At 39.0% G+C, this 20,973-nt stretch overlaps 1 protein-coding gene across 7 annotated transcripts in view; it reads right to left on the reverse strand.

Annotated features, from left to right (window-relative positions):
• The window catches only part of Srpk2 (SRSF protein kinase 2), a 108,450-nt gene extending 95,853 nt beyond the window's left edge, over positions 1 to 12,597 (reverse strand). For 4 of the 7 annotated variants that reach the window (XM_050139782.1, XM_050139781.1, XM_050139778.1 and 1 more), the window contains exon 1: positions 12,349 to 12,596. In XM_050139782.1, coding sequence (XP_049995739.1) covers positions 12,349 to 12,386 — 38 coding nt within the window. In that variant the 5' untranslated portion in view covers positions 12,387 to 12,596. Of the gene's footprint in view, positions 1 to 12,348 lie in introns of all 7 variants that reach the window. The other 3 variants (XM_050139784.1, XM_050139779.1, XM_050139780.1) reach the window with 2 other exon arrangements.
• Between the last annotated feature and the right edge of the window lie 8,376 nt (positions 12,598 to 20,973).

Below are 20,973 nucleotides of genomic sequence, written 5' to 3' on the forward strand. Positions count from 1 at the left end.
ACAGAAAAGCTTAGGCAATGAAGGTAACAACTGAAAGGCTGGTGAAGACATAATTGAACAAAGTGGTCATGTTACAGCCCAAGCAAGCAGTAGAACTTCAGCCACATCGTTCTGGCTTTAGAGTCAAAGATAGAAGAAAGGGATTTTGGGATCTTCCACAGAAGAAAAGGGATTATGGAATTTTCCAGTGTGACTAAGGAAATCCATTGAGGCCAGGCATGTGTCAAGGATGTCCCTAAATGGTACGTAGCGTTAAACTGTAAAGGTGAAGCCTTGGAGACCCCAAGATGTTGGATCTGCCAGAGTTGTGGGATACCTGCCAAGGAGAACCGCTAACATGGATTGGAACCAGCGCGAGAAAGAAGTATGTCGGAGTCAACAAAGCTGAACAGAGCTGGAAATCTGAAGAGCACCTGGATGCGGAGTTTGGAGTTTGCCCAGATGATTCTCAGTCTTGCATGGATCCAATATTTCCTCATTATTCTCTTTTTTCTCTACTTTGGGATAGTAATGGATATCCTGTGCAATAGCTGGAAACTATGTTGGAAAGTATGTGATCTGTTTTTTGATTTAAATTTTATAAAGGATTACAGTTAAGAAATTGCATGAATCTCAGAAGAGACTTTAAACTTTAGACTTTTAAATAAGTTTGAGATTGTTACAGACTATGGGACCTTTGAAGTTGGCCTGAGAAGGGAATGTGATGATCTGCAGGAAAACGGTCCCCATAGGGATGGGCACGATAAGGAGGTATGGCTTTCTTGGAGGAAATGTGTCACTACTGGGGTGGACTTTTAGGTCTCATTTATGCTCAATGTGGCACAGGCTTGCTTCTGCTCCCTGTGGATCAAGATGTAAAACTCTCAGCTCCTTCTCCAGCACCAGGTCTGCCTACACACCACCATGTCCTGCCATGATGATAATGGCCTAAATCTCTGAAACTGTAAGTCAGTCAGTCCCAACTAAATGTTCTCCTTTATAATAGCTGCTTCATAAGCTCATACCAATACATGGAATGGTCATGATGTCTATGCACAGCAAAAGAAACACTACATAAAGGTACATAGTAAAAGTAACTCAAAACTAACTGCAAATAAATAGATAAAAATAATTTTTTTTAATTAAGAGCACAGTAAGCAGGTAGAGTGGTAGGTAAAGGACGACCTGGGAAGAGTGAGGAAAGCATTTATATGATCTCAAAATATGGCATTCCCAAAGAATAAGTATTATTTTAAAATATTAATTTGTCAAACTGTCATAAAAATTATTGATGCACAGATCTAAAGTCTTTTCTATACACCAATATGCCATGAACACCTTTTCTGAAAAATCAGGAAGCCTTTCATGCCCTCTATATAATTTGTGGCTGTCCTTAATGTCTCAGGTATGAGAAGCAAGTAAATTCTACTCCTATGAAAATTAGCTCCATCTTTGTCACTAGCTATTAAATCTTGCGCAGAAACTCTGGTTAAGGTAGATAATAACTTTGCTTTTCTTTCAAAGCAAGTTGGACAGCCAGGCAGAGTCCCAGAAACCAAAAGCTATTCAGGAGATTTTTTTTCAAAGAGAATGAAATAAGGAAGAAAAGCTCATTTCAAGCAAATACAATTTCTTCATTTGCATGCCTTGCAATGAATACCTGTACCTACTATGAAAGAGAAGTAAGCTTTTCAGTGTGATACCACAGCAAGAAACACATCAACAGGTTCTTCCTTAAACTACAAAACCCCAACCCAGGGGAGTGTCAGGTGTGACAAACCTTGTTCACATCATCATAAAACATTTCTTAGAGAAGTTTTTCACTTAAGAAAAATGGCAGACCTTTTTAATTTCTACTGGAAAAAGTTGGATTAAACAAAAAGCTACTTTCATCAAACTAGATTTAATCCTATCACACTTCCCTTTCACCAAATGAAAATAGCTACCCTCACAATTATAAAGCTTCCTTATCCTCAAGCACTAATTAGCCTCCAGGCTAATTATTATTCTGCCCAGGAAACACATGTTCTTTAGGTCCAAGGAATAATGTATCAGACAGGGAGTAGCCAGCTAAGCCATGAAGCCAGCCCCAAGGAATATTTTTACAACCTAGGATAAAATTTATACAAAAGCATTTAGACAAGAGCAAATGAGTTGGACAGTTGATAAGGTGAAACTTATGAAAGCGAGCCCATCAAGGGAACAGCCAGTTTTCATGACTGGGAAGACAAGGGGGAAAGCAGCTGTGCTGGTGCATATGTGTAACCCCAAAAGAGGATCATGAGTTTGAGGTAGCTTGGGCTCTAACAGAAAAGAGAGGGCCAGCCTGGGGTACATAAAGAGAAGAAGTGGGGAGTATGTACAGGAGAGAAGGGGGAATAAAGGAACGAAAAGGAGAAGGGAGCAAGAGACCTCATACAAGCTAACCATCTGTATTGAATGTCTGACCATCTGTCTGAAATGAAAAGTTTGAATATAACTTCTTGAAATGCTTTTAAAAATTAAGATTCATTAGTGCAAACAGAATACACAATTTTTCCCTCATTGATTAATTATTCCAGTTGGCAGCTAGCAGCTAGTCAAGGGCACCCTAAGGACACCTTAGGTATTTCATAAATCTATGACTGAATGTAAGAATCTGCAAGTCTTTTATACTGCAAGTCAGTTATACTGACTTCACTTTAATTCATGGACACAGAGAGCCTTTACTGGAGCAAAAGCCACAAGACAGAGACTGAAAAGTCCGCACAACTTAGTGTATTCATTAACACCAGCAATACAACACTCAAAACATCTCAAATGTGGGTGAGGACCCTTGTGTGCACTGGCAGAGACAATGTAAAGTGTATTCTTCTGAGGACAATTTAGTGTTCATCGGCAAACCTTACAAACTTGCACAGTAATAATTTCACTTCTAAAACCAAGACTCAATAAACAAAGTGAATGAATATCCTCTTAAACAGATATAGTTTAACACCACCTTTTAAAAATCCCTACATGGGGATGGAGAGACAGCTCAGTGATTAATTAATTAAGGGCATTTTCTGCTCTTCTCGAGGACCCTTTTGTTCCCAGAACCACCATCAGACAGTTCACAACTGCCTGTAAATTCAGCTCTGGGGGCTCCTACATCCTCTCTGGACCCTGCAGGTATCCACATTCACATGAGAGATACACAAACACAAAATTTTAAATATTTTTAAAATTTATTTTATTTTTAAATTGTGTGTGTGTGTGTGTGTGTGTGTGTGTGTGTGTGTAAAATTACACTTCAAAGACTAGGCTATTGAATATTCTTTAAGAACCTAAGAAAAACCGCACAAGGATAGGAAGTAAACTACAATACTGTGTTTTGGTTTTGGCAATGGTGCAACCACTATGAAGCACATGTTTGTAAGCTCTAATTGACAGGAAAGCCTCAGTGTCTTAGAATATAGTTCTCAGCAGTGGTCACCAGGGTCAGAACGCCTGAAATGTTACAATCTGGAAATCTAGCCTTGGAATGAATATAGTTTAGCCTGGAGCTGGGGCTCATGTCATTAGTCCCAGCACTTGGGAGGCAGAGGCAGGTCTGGTCTACAGAACAATTCCAGGACAACTAGAGCTACACAAAAGAACCATATCTTTTAAAAAAAAAAAACCCAAAAAACAAACAACTTTAATTTATGCCTTCTACCTGTTGATGTGATGCCAAGTGCCAATTAGAAAATCCCTCTCAGTGGGTCTGCACAGGTGGGTCAGTATGTTATGGCACAGAGAAAGGGGTTTCCTGTGATCTGCATCTGAGTATCAGATGCTCTCTCACTAGAGCGATCTGACATAAGGACCCAAAAACTAGAAAAAAATAAAAGGGTGGAAGAACTAGCAAACCTTGGCTGTATCTCCACACAGTCAGCAGTCCCTCGTGTGCTGTGGCTGTTATCTGCTCTTTCTGTCATACATACCTCTCATCTTTTAAAGTACTATGTCCAGAAATGTCATTTTTAGGGCTGGAGGAATGGTTTAGCAGTTAAGAGCACTGGCTGCTTTTCAGGAGCACCCAGGTTCAATTAATTCCCAGCACCCATTTGACAGCTCACAACCATCTGTAAGTCCAGGACTAGAGGATTCTACACTCTCTTCTGACCTTTGTGGGCTGCACACATACAGATACATATGTAGGCAAAACACCTACACACATAAAGATAATAAAACATGTTAGGAAAATGCCTTTCGAAACAGAAACGCAATTACTAGTTACATGCACTACTTTTAAGCACTGCGGAGGTCCACCCACTGCGGCATCATCCATGAAACAGTGCTCAATGCTATATGCCCAAGAAATGAACCAAGCTACAAGCACAAGCACTCACCAATATCATCTGCTGTAGAAATATTGTACATCAATTATCTGTAGAAAATCTATGATTTTGTGCTGTCTTTGGGGTATGCAGATTTTAAAAAAAATTCACAGAGTGAATGGTTTGTAGCAGCTGCTGATAAATGCTGCATAGACAGAAAATAAATATAATCTATAAAAATCAGTCATGATTTTTTTTCAGCCCCATGATATATAAAGGATTCTTCTGCATCAGGAATCTGAACTACAGACATTAAAAGCAGTTATTTTTGTCATTGTCATTACAATAGCTGCTGAACACAGTATGTTCAGAACCATTCCTGGTAAACTCATATAATTTACCAATTAAGAGAAGATTCACACTGGACATAGTGTCACAGCCTGTAATCCCAGCAATCAGGAGACTGGGACAAGATGATCTCAAGTTCCAGGACAATCTTGGTTACTTAGAAGAACCTCAGTCACAAAGACAAAAATGAACCAATCAGTTAGGTGCCTCATTCAGTAGGTGAAGTGTTTGCTGTACAAGCCTCACAACCTGTCTGATCTCAGAACATACAAGATGGTGGGAGAAGAGAACAGACTGCACCCAGCGGTCTTCTGACCACTATGTGTTCACCCTGGCACACATATGGATGCACAATATTTTTTGTTTGTTTTGTTTTGCTTTTCGAGACAGGGTTTCTCTGTGTAGCAGCCCTGGCTGTCCTGGAACTAGCTCTTGTAGACCAGCCTGGCCTCGAACTCACAGAGATCCGCCTGCCTCTGCCTCCCGAGTGCTGGGATTAAAGGTGTGAGCCACCACCATCTGGCTAGATATACAAAGAGAAGCTTGCAAGATAAGAGGAAATTATTACTAGAACTTGGTAACAAATAATACTCAAGCACATACTCAGGATTCTGCTTCTTTTACAAGCTTCTTGCATTCAGAGAATCCTACACAAGTCTCACTTATGACACTTGCCAACTGAAATTCACTGTGAGCAGAGGCTACGGCTCAGGTTCCAGTCTTTCATGTAGGAGCATCTGGACTAAACCCAGGACACTGCTTCTTAAGGTGAATGACACTGTTTCCCCACCTCAGGTAGAAACAGAAAATTTTTTTTGAAAGAATTTGTTATATTTCCTGTGCTTAACTACAACTAAATGTAACAGAAAGGCATGATACATTAACTATTAGTACAGTGTGAAATATGTGACCAAAAAGCAACAATGACACACAAAACACTGACGCTAGGAGAAAATGTATGGTTTGATGTTGTTTTTTGTTGTTGCTGTAAAGAAACGGAAAGCATTCAGATTTAATTTCTATTTTACATTAAAATAAATGTAAAAATTGTAACTATAAACTACATGATACAAAAGAACTAAGAATTGAAATCTTGATAGTTTACATGAGTTAATTTGTTGTGACTATAATTTAACCTATGCCTGTGGCAAAGAACAGACTATTATCTGTATCAAAAGCCTTCACACAAAGTTCTTTTCTACACATAAAATCGTAGATAAGTCTAAAAACATGGGTACTCAGGAGGCCAGACCTCGTATTACCTTTATCCGAAGAACCATGGGAATACAGGTGAAGGGTTTTTACAGTGAATGGCCTTCCCACCAGATTGTGTTTTAAATGGTTTACATAGGCTATGATGTGAGCAACAATTCTAACATCAGACAAAATCAAAGATTAAATGGATAACAAACATAATAGTGGAGGAAGTAAAGCACATAGTTATCAACAAAAGGGCAGCTCAGATAAATGCTATTTTTAACCAAAAATTAAATGGCAAGACTGCACTTTTATGCTAGCTCAAAAAATTTTCAAGAGTAAGTGCAATTTAAAAACAGTTTATAAATTATGAAAATGCCACAAGACAGATTTATTTCCTCAGTTTCTAAAGTAAGCTCTTCCTTGCAGTTTATACGAAGGCGTCTAAGAGGATTTACCTCAGTAATTGTTTTGCTATTGAAACCGAATCGAAAAACTAATGTTTACATGCATGGCCTCTAGACCTGTTAAAAGATGTTAATTAGTCGGGCAGTGGTGGCGCAAGCCTTCAATCCCAGCACTCAACAGGCAGAGGCAGGAGGATCTCTGCGAGTTCGAGGCCAGCCTGGTTTCCAAGAGCTAGTTCTGGGACAGGCACCAAAGCTACACAGAGAAACCCTGTCTCGAAAAACCAGAAAAGAAAAATAACATGATGATCGTTGGGGATGGCTCCCTTATGGCTCTAAGTTCAAAGTTCACAACATCTGTTCCAAAAAACAGTCCCTGTCTGATTATGAACCTAGACACAACAGATAGGCATACACAGATTCATTTATCAAAAGACATGCATACAAATCCTCAAAGCAGCACTATACCTAAGCCCACAGCCACAAACAACACTCATCAACAGGTGAAATGGATAAAAGTAGACCCAAGCTATAAACTCTGTGTGTGGTCACTACCACACACATGAAGCACATGGGCAGCACTGGGAGAGACAAAGGGAAGGCATGTGTCTTCTCTCATATCACTTTAGTTCTGGGGACTAAGCCAGGGAACCCAGTCAAGCTAAACATGTTTAAACATGAAACCACCAAAGTACACTTTCACCCATATCTTCCTTTTCACCTACTACTTCTGCTTATGAAGGCCTCCTACTACACTGTACTCGAGGATTGTAGAAGGGAGGACCAGATCTTTAAGACATTGAAGCACAACATCCGGTGCATGTGCAGGAGATCTCTGCATCCTTAGTTCACAATGTTTTCAGGAGAAAGTCCTGTCTCCCTTCGAAAGTATCCTTTCAAGTTCTTCTCGGAGTTATCTGCCCAAACAAACGAAACTCACTGCTTTCCATCTATAACTGAGAGGAGGCTCTCTCACTCGTGCTCCATCGCTGCTTCATCCAGAGACTTCCCAAAATGCAACCAGAAAGGGGCAAACCATACAATCTAGTTGAGTTCATGCCAAAATCTCAAAGAATACTGTACTCCATCATATAAATGTGAACATTTTCCAAGCATCCAATTTAGCTTCCTGTAACCAAGCATGGAGTTTTAAAATGTTTTAAAGGTTTCTATTTACACAATATTCAAAACAGAAACTGAATAGCCATATGCAAAAAAAATCAAAACATCGCTATCAATCCTTACCTCAATATTAAAACCCCAAATGGATCTGTAGAGCAAACATTAGGAGAATAATTTCTAGTTGAGCGTGGTGGCACAAGTCTTTAAACCAAGTATATGTGGACAGATCATATGATGAGGTTAGCCTGGTCTACTACAAACTGGAGTTTCAGGACAGCCTGGACTACACAGAGAAACACAGTCTCAAAACTGCCCCCCCCCCAAAAAAGGGGCTGGGGATTGAGGAAGAAGAGGAGGGGAAAAAACATATAACTTCCAAAAAATACAACCGGCAGAAAATTTAAATGGGCCTAGGCTTGGCAAAGATTTCTTATGTGTCACACACACAAAAAAAATGAACTAAACTTAAAAAAAAGTAACAACAAAAACCCTACGAACAAAACTTAAAAAATCCACGAAACTATATTTCTTATGATTTGCAAAATTCTAATACCTTCAATAAAAATACTAATAAATACTGAATATAAACAAAATAAGCATTTAGCCACCACTTCGACTCCTTCTACCATTCAGGAGAAAAAAATCTATCCTGTAAACGGGGACAGTAACAAAGCAGTGGCAGGGTGGGGCCTGGCAAAGGGAAGAGTAGGGCCACCAATGAATGCACAGCCTAGTGTGTGAGCCGGGACGGGACAGAAGAGAGGAGACAAGAGATGCTTTGGCTGTCTGTCCATCTGTACTGCTCAGACCTCACCAAGCTGGAGGACATGAAGAACACCTGGTTCTGGGACCACCGTCACCATCAACTCCTCCTCTCATTACTCTTCAAGGAAGGGAATTAAAGGACACAGGAACAAACACAAGTGGTGCACATAAAATGCTCTTCTATGGGGCAGGGATATATTTATCATCCCTATTACTTCTCACCAATGCTGTTTATTCAGCACTGGTCAAATACAGGATACAGCGTTACGTTTATGATTTTTTCCAGTACTTGTTTCTTCCTTCATTGAAAAGGCAGCAAGCAACTTATGGATTCAGTATTTGCTGACTATCTGTGAGGCTACAAGGACTCTCTTTATGACAATAAAAATGTCACAAATATAAGTACAAAAAGCTTGTCCTGAGAAAACACAAACCCTAATTAGAGCACTGAATTACTAGTCTTTAAGTGACTGTGGGACGCACACCTCCTCACTTATTCTGCACTCTCTCTCCCCCTCCCGCCCCTGCCCTATTAAGAAGTTAGTAGTATCTGGTTCAATTCCCAGCACCAACAACCAACCAACAGGAGAAATAATATCTGGATTGTTTAGTGAGCACTTGCTACCCTTTTCCTAGCTTGATTTTTATTCCTCCTCTTAACCACATGCTCACCCTCATGAACTCCAGGAGTGGCAAAGCTAGAACAAAGCAAAAGGGGTGGGGGGGATGGGTGAAAACTTAACTGCTGCCATTAACGATCCTGTTTACTTTATTACACTAAACGGGAGTGGACAAACGCGTAAACTGTGTCTAAGCACCAGTGCTACCATGTTAACAAATCAGTATGTTCATTCATTCAACAAGCACTCAATTAAAAAAAGAAGCATTTGTGGTGTGATTATTCCTGGAACCTCCAGAAGGCAGTCTCTTGCAGCAGATGTCCCCTCTTAACTGGCCACAACACACACCAGTTGTTTTGTAATTTGTCATTCATTCAATAATATCAAATAATAATATCAGATATCAATAATATTAAACGATTTTAATCTTTAGAAAGGTACATTAAAATTTTCTTCTGGGGGGTGAAGTGTAAAAAAAATGTTATTCCTTCTAAACACAACATGAAAAACTATAACTATAGCTGAGTGTAGCTGAATTGGCTTTGGCTTGGGAGTGGCCTTCCTAAATGGAGCACATGTACTCCATGTCTCCTCACCAAATTACATCCTTATGAGTCTCCATTATTTCATCTGAGCTAAAAGCATAACTTTAAAATTAATTTCAAGAACTACTGTGATCCATTAATATATTGCATTATCTAAACACATTTCATTTGGGACCAATTTCATTTTTCAATGAAGATGTCTTCTCAAAAGTCTACAAAATTAAGCTAAGTTGTTTTTTTCTTTATCATACTTTTCCCATTTTAGAAAAGTATATGAACAAAATCAATGCAGTAAATACTAGTTTCAACAAGATGAGCATTTTCTAAATAGTGGACTGAAAGTATAAAGTGAAAGGGTTACTAACAACACCCCAGCACAAATCCCATACCTACCACACTCTGTTTCTACAAGAGCGCTCAGAAGATCCACCAAACTGCGGGCACAGAGGTGAGTACAGGAATAATACCTTGTGGTGCACAGAGCTCAACAGTTTCTCCCTCTTTGGAAAAGAAACCAGAAGTCTCTGCCCCACCTACTGATAGGCATCTGGAATCTTGGCCCTATGAAAATCTAAAAAATCACTAACACTTAAGCTACTACACATAGAATCGTTAATCATTTCTTTTCAACTTTAAAAAAAGACAAAAATCTACTTTTTTAAAAGAAAATATTTTTAAGATATAATAACTAATGAAGACAGGTGGTGGTGGCTCTGTGAGTTCAAGGCCAGCCTGATCTACAAGAGCTAGTTCCAGGACAGGCTTTAAAACTACAGAGAAATCCTGCCTCAAAAAAACAAAATATATAATATTTATTTTATTATTTATTTATTAGTAAATAACTAATGAACAATGAGTTAAAACTGTGGTAAATATTATAAGATATTACATCCTGGGCAAAACACTGGTATTAGATAATGAACTTTTTACACTTGAGATTTATCTTTTACAGATTCCCTAAATTAGCAGTTCTCAACCTGGTGGGTCATGATACCTTTGGGCGGGGGTCAAATGTCCCTTTCATTGCATCAGTAGGGACCATCAGGAATCACAGATATTCAGATTACGATTCATAACAGTAGCAAAATTAGAGTTATAAAGTAGGAATGAAAATAACTTATGGTTGGGGGTCACTACAACATAAGGAACTACATTATGAAGCTTGAGAATCATTCCTCTAAAAAATATTAAAAGGTCAAATGATAAGGCTTTTAATGAAATGGAGAAAAAAGAACATTTTAATATACCTATATTAATTAAAAATTTTTGTGCTTACAAAGTATTGTTTCTCACCACCTTAGCGAGACTATCACAACTGCCCAGTAGAACTCTATGCATCTACTAAAATCAAAATCAACAAGGCAAGCTCCAGTAAACCATGCCAAAAAAAATCCTCACAGCAGCTGGTTTCTAAGCTTTATAATTATGACAACACGTACTCTCTTTTCTTTCAAATAACCACAAGAGCCTAAGTAAATAAAATCATGAAAATATTTTAGAGTGTTTTCCCAAATACAATGAGTTTTAGTCAGAACTCACTTGATTCTAACTTCTTTTTCAGAAATATTCATCCACTGTGTTCATCTCACAATTTATCAATAAAGGATTCATGCTACCGCAAAAGTCTGCAGGATTATTGCTGTCATCTCATTAAGTACAAAACTCTAAACCGGTGCTTGGCCTGCTTGCTGCCTACCCTACCGACCCTCCGCTGTTCCAACACCACCATTTTACTGGCAGAACATCCACAGGCTCAAGATTGTTTTGCAGCTCAACAAACAGAATGGTTGTGATCAGGTGGCTAGCCACAGACCAGAAGTTAGAAAGGTCAGAAATAAATAAATAAATGAAATAAACACAAACCTTCTTAATTATTTTTTATTTTCAAACTCTACAGAAAGTAGCTACATCTCATTTGTAACCAAAGTTGCAAGCAGAAGCTTATTTACCTATTTCTAGTAAGTCAATATAATCTTGTCATCAGATCATGCCCTGAAACTCATACACATTTTGCCATGAAGGATCAGCTAGTTCTTGTTTTAACAATATTTTTCCTCTATCGTTTCCTTATCACCATGTAATTTTCCATATTATTTTCCTAAATTTTCAATGTATGAACAAAGACAGCCCTGAAAATCAGCCCTAGAAAAGATGAATCAACATGGCTTAAATACAACATTAACATTAAGTACATTAAGTACAAATTGATAAAATAAGCAAAGAAAAGGTAACTGTCAACTTTCTGCCTAAGAACCTCAATTCAAAACATTTTAGATACATATTTAATATACACAATTTTGATAAACAGAAGTGAACACAGAATTTATTTATCAAAATAGGGAACTTTGATCTCATTTTTACAGTAAATAAAAGTATCTTCATTTTGCTTATAAGGGAAAATAGTACTTTTCATAAAATATCTGCTTACAGGTATAATCATATGACTGACAGATAAAATAATTGCTTTAAAAATACTTCTGAGTCATTTTGTCCTTACCTGCAGGCATGAACCATGACTGCATGCAGTGACTGTTCCATTGCCTAGCAGAGACTTGAAGAAACATCACATCTCTTTTAGAGAATGTGACTAATCTGTGGGTTTGCCATTCCTAAGCTATGTACAAATGGCACTCCCTTTGTACATTAAAAAAAATACTTATTACAAGAAAAAAAATCAACTATGTTTAAGCTAGATATTATAAATATCCTTGGAAATTCTATGTAGCAGCAACCTCAAAAAATAGGAACAGAAATCCCATAATAGTTCCTTTAAAAAGCACAAGATTTCCTTGGTTAAATTTTTTTCAGTTTTCAGCAGCTGTCACACATGAGCCAGCGGTCTGCTGTGTTATGGTGTGCATGCTGCAGCTGATTAAGCTGACTGTTTTTCTTTAAAAAAAAAAAAAAAAAAAATCAATTACCCTTCGCAAAGCAGAACAGCTTGCCCAAACACATCTTCAATACAGCACAATGCCAGCATGCAGTACAACATTATATAGCAAACTTGACAAGGAAAAGAATATGTCCTATTTGTTTCTTAGCAATGCTACACCATTAATTGTTCATGCAAGAGATGTAGCTGTACCTTTCTGAAGAGGACGACTTCTCAGAGTTAACTGACATCAGCAGCTCAATCTTCTGCTTGATTTCTGGAAAAATCAGAAAATATTCACAACCAAGATTGCCTGCCCTCGCTTATAAGCCTTATATCAAGAGATTTTTCTTCTCTAATCCCTTTTGTTCAGAATGAGGCCACAAGATTCACAGTACTTCTGTTAGGACTCGGATTCAATGGTGCTATAAAGGGAAAACGCTCCAGAGGCATCAGGCCTTGCTAAACTATGCACATGACTGTTTATGAAAGCAGGAAGTACCATTTCTCTTAAGCAGAGGGGTGTCCTTTTTTTCCCCAAGGCAGAACTACCCGAGCTCTATAAAAAGGCTTCAATTTGAACAAATTAGAATACAAACAAGAAACACTAATATCTAAACTCAATATACTAAATAATTTAAGAAGCCTAAATTATAATGTTTCAGTCTGCAATGAACAGATTTGCAACCCCTGCCTGCTTCTATTTGATTAGCCCTGAAAAATATGGCTCAGTGAATCATTTTTGTCACTTAAGAATGAAATATTAAACCAAAACCCCAATTCAATGATTAAAATATGCTTAATCTTTGTTACAATTTCCTGATTGTCTTTAATTAAAGATATATTTAATATCTAGTCCCTAATGCCTTCAAAAAGAGTCTTCTTTTTTTACACCTTAGCTCTCCCCTCCTCCTTCACAGTATACAAGTGCACAGCAACACCCAGGTACCGAGCAGAGATGATACTCTTGTCCTTTCAGGAAAGGACTGGCAATGCTGCCTACATCAGAAATTTAAGTACAAGTTCAATTTAACTGGGAAGACGGTTGCTAGAACCAAGTTAGTCAGAAAAAGGACTTAAAAGATGAAAAGAACAGAGCAAAGGTAAAAACTCAGGAAAAATACACAACACTTGACCAAACACACCGTCAAGTAGCCAAGGCTCACAATTTCAAGTGAGTAAAACCTAGTATTATTACTTCACATAAAAAGCTGTTTTTCCTATTCCTGAGAAGTATTTTCAACTGTATTTTTTTAATTACAGGATACTTTTATTTTAAAAAAGTTCACATAAAAATAAAACTATTGGGATTCGGGTTTTAACTCAGTGGTGGAGACTGGCCTAACAAGTGCAAGGACCTGGACTGGGTCCTCAGTTCTGAAAACAACAATAAATAAATAAAACTAAAAGGCCTCAGGAACTGTGTGTATGTGTGTGTGTGTGTGTGTGTGTGTGTGTGTGTGTGTGCACGCGCGCATGTTTCCTCAAAGTAAAACAATGTTTTTAAATGCTGAATATGCTAATAAAATTAAAATAATGAAAAATGTAAAGGAAAAAACTAGCTGCATAAATGCAACACAGTAAGAAAATTCTTTCCAAGTATTAAGGGATTTCCCTAATTTAAGCCTATATTCTCATCCCATAGGCAATATAAAATTAACTAAACTGGCATAATAATAAAACATACTTTGAGAATTCTGAGGTAGTCTACAGAGCCCAGTACAAGGGGCCACACTGAAATTGTTCAGTCAACACCCCCCCCCCCCATTTCAAAAGGAGAAATGGCTCTGCCTGGGACTTCTTCATATCAGTAACCATGGGACCTCAGCAAACTGCCTGCACTCTCTAAAGCCTCTCTCATCTATAAAGCAGGGATAACTATTTCAACTTGGTAGGCCACTACCAAGTTATTATTAAATAATCCATGCAAAGCCCAGCAAATGTTGTGCTTGGCCTGTCCCTGCCTGCTGTTAAGGCCTGCCTAGCGAAGCACAGCACTCTCTCACTCCTAGAGTTAATGAGACGCAGGCCTGTCTTTCTTGACATTTCCATAGTTTTAAATTCACTTTCTTCTCCCTTTTATTATCAACTTTAACATGTTTTTGTTGTTGCAGTCAGTATGTTATTGTATGAAGAGGCTAACTGTACTCTACCTCAGGCTCCCTACATGTTTTGAACAGGTATTTCATAGTGAAATATCTTGAACTACAGTCACTTTAACAATATTTTGTTGCAAAAGTATTTTATTTTTGAACTTATTTTAGTTTGTCTGTATAAAAAACCTTCAAGGTAAAACTTAACTATTGTAACTGTGGGGATAAAAAACACCCTACCAATACGACAAACAGTTTGCCATATCCCTTTCACCTTTCCACCAAGTCATGAGATTTGTTTAGTTCCAGAAAAACAAAGTTTCATTGATGATTATAAACTCTACATTAGTGTCATACCTTGTGAGGCCCTATGTGCCTTTCCACCTACACCATTACCTATTTATCCCTACTGAATCTGTTACCATCACTGGTCTGGTTAGCTATTAGGAATTTCCAAAACAACTGGGCAGTGGTGGCACCCACATTTAATTCCAGAACTTGGGGGGCAGAGGCAGGTGAAGTTCTGAGTTCAAGGCCAACCTGGTCTACAGAGTGAGTTCCAGGACAGCCAGGGCTACACAGAGAAGCACTATCTCAAAACAAACAAACAAACAAATTAACATTTAAAAATCCAACGTGTGTTTACAGTTACCTTTTAAGACATTATCCCCCACCCTATCTCCAACAATTTAAAAAATACTTTTTTTCACCACCACTCCTGAATTCTCATATATTTGCAACCTTGCGAATACCTATTACTTCAACCATTACTCAAACTCTCTATTTGTATTTCTATACCATCTTTTTAAGGCTCATCAACCTGGGATGACTCAATAGATAAGGCACCTGCTATTACTGAAGCTGGCTACCTAAATTCAAACCTCAGGAACCATATACTAGAAGGAGAGAACCAATTCCTGGCAGTTGTTCTAACTTCCAAATATATACCATGGCCCACACAGAACACCCTCAATGCAAAATGGAGACGTAAAAGAATAATTATAAAAATTAAAAAATAAAAGTCCGTCAACCTAATTGCTTTCCTTCAGGTTCCATCTGCATTACCTCTGTCATCTGTGTAACACACTGCTACACTCAGAATGCTCAATGGTATTACAGTTAGCTCCTTACATCTCCAAGCCTTTAATTCATCCTTTGGCATGGTCCCATGATCCTATTTCTACTCACAGCTTAAAAGTATGCTTCTTCAGGAGGATCTCTGTGAGTTTGAGGCCAGCCTAATACACAGAGCGAATTCCAGGACAGTCTCCAGAGAAATCCCATCTCAAAAAAAAAAAAAAAAAAACCAGAAAGAAAGGAGGGAGGGAAAGAAAATATGCTTCTTTACCTCACAGAGAAAATAAGTTTTAGTTTCTGCATAAAATTATAGGAGGATATAAGTTTTATTGTCTCATTCTCCAGAGTAGTTGGGTCTACAGATATATATGATCAAGCATAGACATTGTTCTTTTTCCTTCTTTTTTTCTTGGGAGGGGGGGACTGGGTTTTGTTGTTGTTGTTTGGGGGGGGTTGTTTGTTTGTTTTCTTTTTTTGGAGACAAGGTTTCTTTGTATAGCCCTGGCTGTCCTGGAACTCACTCTGTATACAGACCAGGCTGGCCTAGAGCTCAGAGATCCTGCCTCTGCCTCCCCTGTGTTGGGATTAAAGGCATGCGCCACCACCACCCGGCTCATCTGTTTATTCTTAATGCTTTTACTTGTGTAATTCTCTGGAACTCTAAATCCATCACAGGATTATCATCTTCCACCCAATTCTCACATATTGGTAACACCTAAGAACCTTCCACATTCACTAACACGTCTGTAGCCTAATTCTCAACAACTCTAAAGGCATTAATGATTCTGTATATGATTTGCCAGTCTGGTGTATTCTGTGCAACCCAAATCCCCAATCTCCCCTCATACTTTCCATTAAATAGTCCCTGAGTGTGTACAGTATCTAAAACTGAACTCATCAATTACTCGGCCTCATGTCTACTTTATTTCAGCCTTCAGTATGTCATCTACCACTAAGCATGCCCTTTACAGTCTAACTGTGAAGAGTATGTCATCTACCACTAAGCATGCCCTTTACAGTCTAACTGTGAACAGCACAATTGCTCTTCCCAGATGCATCCCACTGTCTTATTTGGAATATAACTGCCACATTCTCGCTTTTATAGATGCTATCCTCTGCAAGCCCTAAGCTCTATTCCATGTGGGACCCCAAACACGCTACGCTTTCTCACACCACAACCACTACACAGTTTTCTTTCCTGGACACCATGAGATCCCTCTCACCCATATAACTAACTTTTTCATAAATTCATGCAGAGCCAGCCATATAATATTAGACTAACTGAATGATACTTTCATAAACCAACTGAGCTAGTCAGCTTATTGCGCACATAGGTGAACTGCATCAATTTATAATGAGAATCTACAGGAAGAAGAGTGGTTCAAGTTGATCATACTCCACTTTTTCCAAAAGACTGTTTCTTGGTTCCAACAAATAAATTATCACAGACTCAAGCAACCAAAGTTGAGCATTTGGTCTTCATTTTAAACAAAGAAAAAAAAAAGGTGTATGTGCCCATGGTGGCCAGAGGTGTCGGAACTCCTTGGCAGTTGTAAGCTGCCCAACATGGTACTGGGAACTAAAGTCAGGTCCTCTACAAGAGCAGTATGTGGGTGGCCTCAACTACTTAGCCATCTCTCCAACTCCTCAGCCTTCTCATATACTGGCTTTTAAAATGTAGGTTTATCATGCCTTATAAGAATTGAAATTATACCACTACTAATTAGCCTTGATTAAAATAAGGTGGTCTGTGACACCATATTCTTCTTCTTGCACTTCTAATGTATACCTTGTAAACCAAATCAAAGAAACACACTGGGCTGTCAAAATGGCTTAGATGCTGTGCAAGCCTGAGAACCCAAAATAAACATGGAAGAGAACTAATTTCACAAAGTTGTCCTCTGATCTTCACATGCATGCCATGGCATACGCAACCCAAATCCAGCACATACACATTATACAACACACACACACACACACACACACACATTATACAACACACACACACACACACACACACACACACACAAAAGAAGAGCAAAGCTGGGTGATGACAGCACACACCTTTATCCCAGCGTTTGGGAGGCAGAGCAGGTGGATCTCTGTGACTTGGAAGCCAGCCTGGTCCACAGAACTAATTCCAGGGGAGCCAAGACTATACAGAGAAACCCTGTCTCAAAAACAACAAAACAAAGGTAACTAAAGCTTTCCCTACTTAGTTTTTTGAGACTGGGTATCTGAAGGACTGGGCTTGAACTGGCTACTTAGCTCCAAGAATGAGAGTTTGAACTCATGAAGACTCCTATTGGACGGCAGGCGTGTAACACCACACCTTTATCCAGTGCTGGAGGATGGAACCCACAGTTTCCAGCATTCTAGACAAGCACTCAACCAACTTAGCTACATCCTCAACCTCTATGTTCATCCTTTCAGATGCACCCACAGACTTTTCTGCTTATACGTACCCTTTTAGGTACAATTTTTACTATCGCCTTAAAAGTTACTGAGATTGCAGGTAATGATGAGTGACGTAAGAGTGACTGTAGTAAATGGCCTTCTGCCTCTAGTATTTCCATTCCAGAATATATAGACATTCAAAACTCCTGCTACATTCAGAATAGAGCATATAGCAAAGACCAGAAACAGACAAACACACACACACGCGCGCGCACACACACACACACAGATCACATAGTTATCATAGGAGAAAAACTAGGCAGACACAATCCTCTCAGAATACTAATACTAATAACAGCAGAAGAGACAGAGTGCAATAAACATGAGGTGCTCCTGCCAATGTCATCACAAACTCAACATGAGACCCTTGACTTTTGTGACTCAGTAAATCAGGTATATAGTGCTTCCTAGATTCTAACAAAATCTTCCTTTCACTTAACAAATTCCTTACATAACCATCTGTAAACTTGATTTTACTTGAAGTACTTAAGAAAGACTTTCTAGATTATTTTAAGTATATGGGTATTTTGCCTACGTGTCTATGCACCATGTTTATGCCTAGTACCACAGAGTCCACTGGAGGAAACAGGATCCTCTGGAATTTATGTGGTAGTTCACTTCCTGTCACCTGCAGATCAAGATGTAGAACTCCCAGCTCCTTCTTGGGCACCATGTCTGCCTGCATGCCACCATGTCCCACCATGATAATGGACTAGACCTCTGAAGTGTAAGCCACCCCAATTAAACGTTCTCCTTTTAAGAGTTGCCATGTTCCTTCACAGTAAATAGAAACCCTAATTAAGACAAACAGGCAGTTAAGTGGTTCCTGGGTTGGAAAAACTGGTATACCACCCTTGCTAACGGCAATGGAGCACCCACCCACAAAAAGAAATAAAAGAGGGCAGGGGACTTAGAAGAATATAACCAAATAATGAAATTGTAAAAGAATTTTAAATGTTTAAAATTTTTTAGTATATTTATAGGCTAAGAGAAAAACCTATCAGTAGACCTCAGTACATGAATGATAAAAAGGCAGAGTAGCTCCGAAAACTTAGCTCAGAGACACATCTCCCAACCCCTGTGCTCAACCATGCTGGGCTTTCAATGCCTCACTGATTCCAATTCCATTCCTGAAATCACTACAATTACCTCTGTTTCACATATTCACAGACTATTATCTGTGATCTACTCTCTCAGTGTAGTAAGCTTAGGCCTAGGAGTCTCTCTGAGGCTTTCCAACTAAATGGAAAAAGACTGCAGTAGCTTTGCTGGCTGCAGTGCTTACTCTGATGCCACATAAGAGACCCTTACAAAGGTGCTGAGTAAAGCCAGTGCTCTGCAATGTGGGAAAAATGAAGATGGGTTAATTGACCTGCATCTTGAGAGGCCAAAACCTTAAAAAAAAAATAAAAAAATAAAAAAGCTCATCACTTCTGCCATGACAATACAGAAAAGGAAAAAAAGGGCAGAAATTATACAGATGTAAAAAGTATCATTAATGAACTGGACACTGAAACAACTGTCCTTGATTATCACTAACTCCATCCTCACTCTTCAAAACAGGTCCTAGTCAGGCCCACCTCAGTAAAATCAAAGTCCAGAACATACAGAAACAGACAGTCTGCAAATGATACATTCGTAAAAAAGTTAGTGAATATTTTCCAGTTGTAAATTTTACTGTAATTTGTACTGGTTTTGTGTGTCAACTTGACACAAGCTAGAGTTGCCAGAAGGGAGCCTCGGATAATGAAATGCTTCCATAGGATACATCTGTAAGGCATCTCTCAGTTAGTGATCATTGAGGGAGGGCCAGCCCATGGTGGGTGGTATCAATCCCTGGCCTGCTGGTTCTGGTATATAAGAAAGCAGACTGAGCAAACCATGAGGTGCAAGCCAGTAAGTGGCACCCCTCCATAGCATCTGCATCAGCTCCTGCTTCCCGGATCCTATCCTGTCTGAGTTACTGTCCTGACTTCCTCCAGTGACTAACAGTAAGGCAGAAGTGTAAACTAAGCCTGGTGATAGTGGCGCACGCCTTTAATCCCAGCACTCAGGAGGCAGAGGCAGGAGGATCTCTATGAGTATGAGGCCAGCCTGGTCTACAAGAGCTAGTTCCAGGACAGGCTCTAAAGCTACAGAGAAATTCTGTCTCAAAAAACACACAAACAAACAAACACAAAAAGGTGTAAGCTGAATAATGAGCCCACCCTCTCCATCTTACTTCATGGCCATGGTGTTCCATCACAGCAATAGAAATCCTAAGACATAACTGAAATTTTGTTCAATAAAATAAGCTTATCTTTGGGTTTTTAATTCCCTTTCTCAAAATAAATTCCCAATATCACCTCTTTCCTTAAAAGTAGCCTTTTTATGGAGAGCTGGGGAAGATGGCTCAGTTGGTAAGAAGCAGGAAGACCGGAGCTGAGTTCTTATGTGCTCATGCTGTGAGGAGACAGGCTCTCAAGAAGCAATGCTAATGCCGAGGAGTTCGCAGTTACATTTTATCTCAAAATAAATAAATTAGCCAAAAAATAAAAAATAAAAAGAGTTAATCTAGGGAGACACGTCTGACCTCTACATCCACACACTCACAATCATGGACACACAGGGTTGTATTCCTCCTAAAGGTTTACTTTAAACTTAAATGAAATAGGATGAAATAGGGGGTAATGGGAACAGGGACAGAAGGAAGTAGTTTCGCCCTGGTTAGGTTTCTTTTTTGTTTTAAAATTACCTCATTTATTTGTTCATCTGGTGGTATGCATGCCGGGGGTATGCCTGTGGAGGTGAGAGGTCTACTGGCAGGAGCTGGCTCTCTCCTTCCACCATGGGGTCCCAGGGATTGGACTCAGGCCACTGGCCTTAGTAATGAGTGAGCACCTTTACCAGCTAAGCTATCTCGCTGACCACTGGTTGTCTTAATTTTTATATTTATTATTACGTCCTTACTACTACTACTACTACGGCAGGAAGCGTGGCATAAAGGACAGCTACTTTCAGCTTTTGGTTCTCTCTCTACTGTAGGTTCCAGGCATTAAGCCCAAGACACCATGCTTGCTCAGAGCACTTTGGCCCAGGCCAGTTAGATTTCTGGTGAAGAATTCCCAAGGCAATGGCTGTGCCACTTATCATTTACTAGAGAAAATCTTTTTCCCTCTGTTGCTTTTGCTGTTGTTTTGTTGAAGACACTCTCATGAAGTCCAGGTTAGTC

Source organism: Alexandromys fortis, unplaced genomic scaffold, assembly GCF_014885135.2.
Source record: "Alexandromys fortis isolate MF-2015 unplaced genomic scaffold, M_Fortis_MF-2015_v1.1 scaffold_38, whole genome shotgun sequence".
NCBI classification, from domain to species: Eukaryota; Metazoa; Chordata; class Mammalia; order Rodentia; family Cricetidae; genus Alexandromys; species Alexandromys fortis.